The 9,519-nt window shown below is 30.6% G+C and overlaps 1 protein-coding gene across 1 annotated transcript; it reads right to left on the bottom strand.

Annotated features, from left to right (window-relative positions):
• Positions 1–4,523: 4,523 nt before the first annotated feature.
• On the bottom strand, positions 4,524–8,897 carry LOC127117455 (protein ROOT HAIR SPECIFIC 17). The gene is made up of 10 exons (XM_051047474.1): positions 8,220–8,897; positions 8,075–8,134; positions 7,888–7,978; positions 7,527–7,603; positions 6,936–7,024; positions 6,616–6,799; positions 6,148–6,329; positions 5,847–5,949; positions 5,420–5,751; positions 4,524–5,286 (listed from the first exon to the last, which is right to left on the bottom strand). The coding sequence occupies exons 1-10, from the start codon at positions 8,403–8,405 to the stop codon at positions 4,869–4,871; spliced, it is 1,722 nt and encodes a 573-aa protein (XP_050903431.1). The 5' UTR covers positions 8,406–8,897; the 3' UTR covers positions 4,524–4,868.
• Positions 8,898–9,519: the final 622 nt, after the last annotated feature.

The following is a 9,519-nucleotide window of genomic DNA, read 5'->3' as shown; positions in this document are numbered from 1 at the left end:
CTCTCTCTCTCTCTCTCTCTCTCTCTCTCTCTCTCTCTCTCTCTCTCTCTCTCTCTCTCTCTCTCTCTCTCTCTCTCTCTCTCTCTCTCTCTCTCTCTCTCTCTCTCTCTCTCTCTCTCTCTCTCTCTCTCTCTCTCTTCGTCATCTTCATCTTTAACCTTGTGCACCAACACATACGCAATCGGTGGATGAAACTCAATCCCAACAAACTGTTATATCTCTAAAACTATATCTCTAAAACACTTTGTGACTATCTATTTAAAAATGTATTAAATGTTGAACGACAATAATATTGCACCCGTCTCTCCGAATACGATAACAAAAATTTTACTTTTGATTATTGAATACTATATTTTACAAAATATTATTTTAATATAGTTATAATTCAGTGTGATAAATAAATATACTTGTAATTCGGTGTGATAAAATATATATACTAGTTTTTAGAAGAGTAGAATAACATGAATTCCATTTAATAAAATACTAAAATGAATGATAAAAAGAGAATTGGAGTGAATATGTTAGAATGGTCCAAAAAAAAAGAGAGTTTCTCATTGAAAATATCTTCAAATTATTGAGTTATTTTTTCTTTTCCTTTTCCTTTTTGGTTCATTAGATAGACAGATGCACGAATGCAATGTTGTTATGTAACGTCGTTTTCATGTGTTTCAGAGCATTAAATTTTAAAGAAAATTCACTCTCATATTTACTTTTTACACTTGTTATAATTGGTATGATGTTATTTAGTTGCTATTAATTGTATGATGTTTTTTGAACCTACACTGATTTTAAACAACACTATATGCTATTACAGTTAACCTTAATAAAATGTTGGACATTTTTTGAAGAGAGTGAAAGTATAATTTTTTTTTATATAAATTAGATAGTAAACAAATAGATGGAAAAATTAGTAATTGAAGAGAAGAATGGAAAGTATAAGTTTAGATTAGATCCATGTGAAATTGAAAGAGGATAAAGAACAAAAGTTGAAAATAAAAAGAAAGTGATATACAAATTTGAAAAGAAAGAGATAAATAAAGAAGAAAAGAAACTAGAGAAAGAAGAGAAGTGAAAAGAAAAATAGGAAAAAATAAAAAATGAAAAGGTATAATATAAAATGAGATTAATTGTTATCCTCAGTCGATGTCGATGTAAATTTTTTTTACATATCAATACATCACAATCATCCGTTTGTATTACTTTTTAAGTGGTTAAAATAAAAGTTAAATATTTTAAATAAATCAATGGTGGTGATTAATTGATAGTGTAAAAATTTTTTATACTGACAGTGTATATCAATTAAATTCATATAAAATTACTAATTTATCTCTAAAAAATTGATTCTATTTATTTAAATAAATATATAAATGTAACTATATTAAATTTGTAATATAATAAAATAGATTCTCTTTTGTCTTAACTATGTAATTCTGCCCCCAAAACAAAATGAAAGTTGATAACTTAGAGTTAGGTAGATAGCAAAGTTTTGTCTATGAAATTATTTTTATTATAATTTGAATTCATATGATTTTAGTAAAAATAATTTTGATATATAATTTAAATTATGAGAAAAATAAATCTAATAAAAAATGAGAAAATTAGATAGATATTTTTCTTCCTCTCAATGTACTTTTATTTTTATTATCTTTGTTAGAAAAATAATTCTAAAATTTTTTAACATTGTAAAAAAAAAAAATAGGCTAAGAAAATACACAACTTTTTTCTACCATTTAAAAAAAAGGCTAAGAAAATACATTTTTTAACAATATTTTCAACAAATAGTAACAAAGAAAAGGAAGAGATAGAAGAAAGAAAAATGGAAGAGAAGAGTGAATTTGTGAAACACAGAATCGAATGGCGAAAGGTATAAAAATGGTGCACAGACAATGGAAAAAGTAGTGACTGTGATGAAAGTATTTAATCTGTATGAGATCTTTATTGGAAGAAGACAAATAAATAGAAAGCATCAAAATGAATAAAGTTAGTGATTGTTGTAACTTTTGGAAGGGTGTAGTAGTGAGGAGCCAATACTGATGAAAGCAAACAAGGGACAAATACACAAGGGAAGATAAAAAAAAGGTATAAGCACTTTTGAGGAATCACATGCAGAGCACATGTGAATGTGATTGTTCATTTTCAGCACTTAAAATTATTATCTCCTTACTCTACAGTCCACACCACCATGCATGCAATGTCACTGTGAATTAACAATATGAAATGTACTGTCAACTCATTCAGTCAGCACTGAAATTAAAATATACTAATATTGATTCTACATAAAATTTAGACCCATCAACAAATACTGATATTGTAAGACTCAACACCTTATATTGGATTCCATTCTAAGAGTTTGTTGGTATATGTAAGTTTTTCATAGTTATACCTACTTCTCTCTTTCATCTTTTTTAGCTGGTCAATGAAATTGTTAATATTTGCGTGGACAAAAACCTCTAACAAAAATAGAGCGGATGAATATGAATATATTAGAGAGTGTGTGTTTACTAAATGAAACATTTACACATGATATATGGGGCTTGTTTGGAGGAATGTTATGTTTACTAAGGATTGTACTTTGATTGTTTGAGTTTAGGGTGGGGCCCAGAAAATGAATTGTCCCAACTCAAAAGTAGTGGTCGACCTTTCATAGGATTGTACTTTGATGGGCTTTATAATTGGGGTCTCATAACAGCATTTGATGGGCTTTATGATTGAGGTCTCATAACAGCATTTGATGGGCTTCATGATTTGGGTCCATAAAATATGTTCGTGAAAATATAATAATATCTCATATTACGAGACCTATTTTAAACATATAATTTATTCGTTTTTGAGACACTATGGTTGAATTTATTTCTAAAATATATATGAAATAAATCTAATAATACAATTGGGGACGTAGCTCAAAAACAAATGAATTGTATGTATATGAGATGTATTCGGAGATACATTTCCTAAAACTCACAATATTTTTGAAATTCTATAGGGTTATTTTCCATCTCAATGAGATGAAAATTTTCTAAAAGTATTCAGAAGTATTCCAAAGCGGTTATCAACCTCGACCCCAAAACAAAAAGAATAAGCCATATATTTTGAATTGTATTAACCATTCAACCATATATTTTAAATTTTTCTTAAAATTATGAATAAAATTGTGAATAATGACAATCAGAAATAAGAAATCGGAAACTTTAGTTCGATGGGTTGAAAAGTATTACCAAGAGTAGCCTGCAACCAAATAGTACAAAAATCGGAGAGTTTTGTGAGAAACAGAAAAAGAATAATAAAAAAAAATCTAAGGAGAAGAAGGTGGATTTTGGAAAGAGAGGATACAAAAAAGAAGATCCAATAAAATAAAATTAGGATTACTATAGTGTTTTACATGTTTAAAAAAAAATTAAAAATAAACAAATCAAAAAACTCAGGTAAGATAAAATACGGTCAAGTAGACGGTCACATATGATATAGTTTAACGTGTTTTCTTAAAATTTAACGGAATGAATCAATTTAACTAACAAAATCGTTTTAAGGGACTATAATATAACGTTTTTTAACTAAGGGACCAAAACAAAATAATAAATTAACTTAAAGGACAAAAAAAAATTAAGCCTAACTTAAATTACGAAGATTCATCTTAAGACGCATCTTAAACACACATTATTTATTCGTTTTTGAGACACTACGATTAAATTTATTTCAAAAATATATTTTTGAAATAAATTTAATCATAAAACTGCATTATAGCTCAAAAACTAATGAATTGTATCTATATAGAAGTGCGTTCGAAAATATATTTCTCAAACCTGAAAACATTTTTAAAATTTCATAAAATTCTTTTCGAGATAAAAAATTTCTTAAAAGTATTCAAAAGTATTCCAAAGTGGTTATTAACTTCGACCCATAAACAAATACCATAAATCATATATTCTGAATTGTAGTAACCATTCAACTTAATGTTGAACCATTTCTCTTTTTATTTGGCAATGGATTGATTGGGGGTAGAATTTCAAGTTCTTTTGTATATAAATTTTATGTTATTTATGGGTTTATATCCTCTAGACTCTACTACAAAGCATAGACCATAAAGCAGAATAAGTATACAGATTGTATTATTTGCCAATTTAATAACTGTCTTGCTGGAAGTTACATCAGCAAGTTTTGTTCCCCTGTTCTATAGTTTCTATTCTTATCCTTCATTCACACGTTGGTCATATGATCATATCCCCAACATCTATGACTGGTGCAGTACTAGTTCTCTAATATATTGCTCTAAATAAACAATCACAATATCAGTTCCTATCACATTCTTACCATTTATCCAACAAAATGGAAGTCCATCAATGGGGACAATAAGGCGAATTATTGACTCTTAAGTTTGATTATGTATTGTGTGTTCCAATAATATGTCAAATATATAAAGTATCTTTACATACTGCAAAACACTCTACTTGAAGAACAAACCTTGAAGTTCCCTTATGGAGATCAAAGCAAAGAGAAAAAAAAACCTAAAAAATTATGGATAATGGTTCTTGAATTGTAATCACTTTTTATACATGTACATCTAAATACACTAAAAAAATCACATTGAGATGGAACCACGATGTTTGGAATAGCCGCTTCTGTTGCCCCTATGGCTATCCTGTCCTATACTATACAATATGAATAAAAAGAGTGCCTTATCAAACCTTCCCACAAATTTCAGTTTCAGAACTTTCAACATATTACTTACACTTGCTACAAAGTTACAATATACATTTTGAAGCAGCTCCCCATCAAAATCTACTAAACTATGTACTAAGGCTTAATTTTCAGTACAGTCTAAAAAATGAAGTTTGAAGATCTTATTCTCATCAGTGCAAGAATTGAAACATTTAATCTGAAAAGAATTCTTGCACTTCAACTTGTTCGGTTCCCGTTTGAAGAGGGATTGAATCAATTTTAGTTCCTTTCAGCTGAACCTGTTTTTTATAATTGTCCAAATCATAATCTAATTCAGACCACTCCCGATCTTCCTCCGCGGGCTGCTTTTCTGTTATGTTTTCTACCTTAATCGGTCCGAATCCCTCAGTTTTTACCGGCGACCCTGATTTTTGACATATGCAAGATGTTGGATTCTCGTGAAACTCACCACTGCCTGGCCTCAACTCATTAGGCTCTCCCATGAACCCTACCTGGAATTTTCGAACTCGAGGTGCAAATTCTTCCCATGTCATGTTATGTTTGTTCATGAATAAGGGGTTCAACTTTTTTCCATTTGGGCGGATGGTAGGTTTATGACCAAAGTACCTCCTGCAACAGAAAAAGTATGAATATCAATATGCCTTGGAAATGTATTGTCCAAATAGAAACCAACTAGTTAGAATAAATTAAGCACATGACACTAGATAGAAGAAGAATCGCATGCCTTAATAAACTAGCTTACCTTCTTCCAGCTAAAATTTTAGCCATGTTCCCATTGTTGTTTGTGACAAAAACATCGCTCTCGTCACAAACTATGTAATCAAGTGCAGCCATGCGAGAAGAGAATGGAACAAATGGTGCCAACTCTTCCTTGGTAGCTAAGGTCTCCTTTGAATGGAAGTTAGGGAATAGAGCTCTGAGGGGTGCTAATGTTTCCTCACCGCCATATATTTCTCCAGAAGCCACGTACATATGAGTGTCAATTCCAAAACCTAGTGCTCTAAGCATAAGACCAACTTCCTCTGGGGTAAGTGGGCACCTTCCATGCCTTCTTTCTTTGTCGGGATTACTTGCCTGTCAGTCACATTAATTAGAAAATAGTAAGAAAATGCCAATTTTCATTCAGTTAATAAAAATATCTTGGTTACCAAATTGCAAATAAACCTTACATGTAAATTTTTCCACCGCTTCCTAATTTCACCAAGTTCTGATCTTTCTTTTTCTCCTCCACCATAATAGCAGCCAGAGAATGCAAGCATATCGGGTTCAAACCTATACATATGACACAGAACAACCACTTTGGATCAACAAGTTATCACATTGAACTTCGCAAAGAAAACTAAATTCCAAATTGTCCTAGAACCATTTGTCTTAATTACAAAAATGATAAGCTAATCACATATTGAGGAAAGGCATACGCATAGCAAAGGAACCAGGGACAAATATTTAGCTATATTTATTAAATCATACCTTAAATGTAGAGCAATGAAATGCTTGCTTTTCATTCTCATCTGCTCCACTAACAAATTTCCCATTCCCTGAATCGAGTCCGTAAATTTGAGCGCATGGTAGTTTACCCTGCATCTCAGCTTTTGCAGATCGTCATCCAACATATTAGAAAGTCTGTAGTCAAACTTCGTGAGCCGAACAGCCTGCTTAATGCAATTTAAATGTCATTCAATCATGGAATACTTGGTAAGATATGTAGAATGTTGGACTTAGTTTAAAATGATACTTAACATACATGGTATTATATAAATCAATTTGGCTCAAAAAATGGGAGAAAAATGAAGATAGTAGGTGGTTGAACCTAAAAATCTATTCTTGGCGTTTTTGTCAGATTCCACACTTTCAATGTTGGAACCTCATTTTATTAACTTACATGAAGATAATTTTCATAAAAGGTTCCAATTAAAGACTTTTTAATTAAAAACTTACACGTTTCTTGACCAGCACGGGTAAAACACGGTCCCCGTAACATTTGGGGGTGCATTTCCTTGGAACACGCACTGTATATGGGGCCACAAATTTCTCTCCCATAATTGGAAGTTGTTTTATAACTCTTATATCATTCCGGAGGAATTTTATAAACCAATCAGTATCAAATAGTTCAGAAAAATTGCTGCAAAGAAATCATATATTACTTAGAAAAATGTGTGATTTAAGAAAAATTGCTGCAAAAAAACAATCATATATTCATGTGTGATTTAAGAGACATCCTGATATGAATATGATAGAAGTAAAATGTAAAGACAAACCTGTTGTCTTTCCAGAAAGATGTATGATCCAACTCAGGAACAACAAGAGTAGCATTCAAAATATAGGCAGCCACAACAGCATCAATTATCTGCAGCCACATAATATATCATTCAAATCAGTATCATCAATCATTCATCAAATTCGATTCTGAAACTCCTAATTGAGTTTTTTTAGCAGAACGGCACACACAAAATCTGTATATCAAATTACCAAATTTTCTATTAAACAAACTCTCATGCCAAACCATAATTATTGAGTTTTTGTGAGACATTTCAACCCTTATTTTGCAAATTACACGAAGCATGTTTATGGTACAATAAAGTTAAAGCATATTATATATTTCAGGTGGCAGTATATAAAGGAAAAACATCTTGTTTATAATACTTTGAGTGTAAGTGCAATTATGTTTACTAATGGAAAAAAACTGAAAGAACTATTCATGCTTAAAAGAAAACTGATTATATGCAGAAAGAGGTATATATTCTTATTTCAATTAATAAGTTAACCTCACTGAACTTCTATATACTTGATCAAAAGAATTGCATAAACAAACCAATAACACAGTTCATTAAGAAAGAAGCTTAGCTTACCCCTGTTCTTTGTTGATTTAAGCCTCCACTGGTTACAATTAACACATATCGATCTGGATGAGTTTTGCTATTGGTTTCTGCAAGAATTAGAAGTATAAATTAATATACTCAATCAAATTGCACCTCAATCAAAAACAATTCAATATAGGAATCTAGATTTTAAAAAACCATCATCGACCGCGAAAACGGACGTGTACTGATACAGTTGTTTATCAGTTTTATGTTAAAGAATAAATTGTTGTTAATTCACACCGTGACGATCGTCGACCGAAATCATTTGCTTATGTTTTCTAAAACCTTACAATTTGAAGTCCAAAATTAAACTCATGAAAGAATTAAAAAGGACTAGAATGAACTATACTTGCGAAGTTGAAGCCGGCATTACTACAGCCAGCGAAAAGCTGCGAGTTCGTCGAATTCCATAAATCATGCCGGTAACTATCTCCACTTGCCTTTAAAATTCAACGAACAAAAAGAAAAAATTAAGTAAAATAAATAAAAAAAGCAGAAAGAAACTGAGAATCGCTTTTGATTGAACAATAGATTACCGGAACGTAAAACTCCGATTGATGATTCAAAATCAAACGAGAGCTAACCAGGTTATTCTCCTAAAACAGATACACAATCGAAGTCACACACAGCACAATACAACACATAGAACGTAATTGAAGTTAAACGATAAAGCGCATTTACCATAGCAGAAGAAGGAGCGAATAGAGAGAGCATTGAAAACAACAAAAGAACGCAAACGGAGATAGCCGAAATGAGAAGACGGTGGATGAGCCGACGGCGAAGGACGCCGGTGAGAAAAACTCCGATGATTCTGGACTTTTGCGTATACGTGTGATTCTTCTTTTTCTTGAATGTAGCTATATGCATTTTCGTTTATGAATTTTACAGAGTAATTACAGTTACTGCGTTTCGTTTCGTTTGGTGTATTATTATTATTATGAATTAACTATTGTTATTGATTGAATTTGCAATTGCAACTGCAAAAATTACAGTTACGAATACGAAGAAGATGAAGAAAATGAAGAAGAATGCGATGATGATGATGAAGATGAAGATGAGATTGTGTTGTTGGAATTTCCATTTGGAAAATGTGAAATTTGCGTGTGAAATATGAAGCACAGAGGGGTTTAGTTTAGAAGGAGACTTTTGAACAGAAAGAAAAACGAACGTAACCGTAATTAGGCTGAGGTGTTAAAGGTTGGTGATGAAGTAATAAAAGCAGAGTCGTTTAGGGCCGTTGATTTTGAATTGATCGAAATTATGTTAGTCCTCGATCCCTATCTAATCTCTGTCAATCATGCATCAGCAACAACATCTTACTTCTGTACTAACTTCTAATAACAAGTAACTAATCCTGCCTCTAACTACATTACTTATAGCACTATCTATTAGGATCCACCTCTATATATAATATATATTTTAAGCACTGTATGATATATAAATTAATTCATTATTCAATTTGATAAGATTCTTTCTTACTTCTTTTAATTTTGTTCAACGAATATTTAATTTTTTGAAAACTGTTCAGCCGATTTCTATTTTTTTTTTGTATATATAAGAGTTGTTCAACCAATATTAGACACTACTTATAAATTATAATACTTAATCCCTATATTTTTTTAAAGATAATCTCTAATAAATTTAAAAAGTTTATAAGAAAAATAAAAGGCAAATGAACTACAAACTGCATCGCTTCATTTTTTTTATGACAAAATAGATTTTTTTTAAATTATATTTATTGAATCAAGAGATAACAATATTCTATGCATAAATATTTTTACAAAAGATTCACTATATTTTCTAATGTAGAAAATAATAAGTATCATAAAATAAATCATATGAAAAATATATTGATTGTTAAAATATATTTTTTAATGTTTGATCATTTTATTTGAAGCAGTTTCAGTTTCACTAATAAAAAAATTACTATTGAATTCTCACGTGCAAGTTGTCTTCCTATGTACCTTTACATCAAAATATT

This window comes from Lathyrus oleraceus, chromosome 2, assembly GCF_024323335.1.
Source record: "Lathyrus oleraceus cultivar Zhongwan6 chromosome 2, CAAS_Psat_ZW6_1.0, whole genome shotgun sequence".
Classification (NCBI taxonomy): domain Eukaryota; kingdom Viridiplantae; phylum Streptophyta; class Magnoliopsida; order Fabales; family Fabaceae; genus Lathyrus; species Lathyrus oleraceus.
This window is presented reverse-complemented; position numbering and strand designations above follow the sequence as displayed.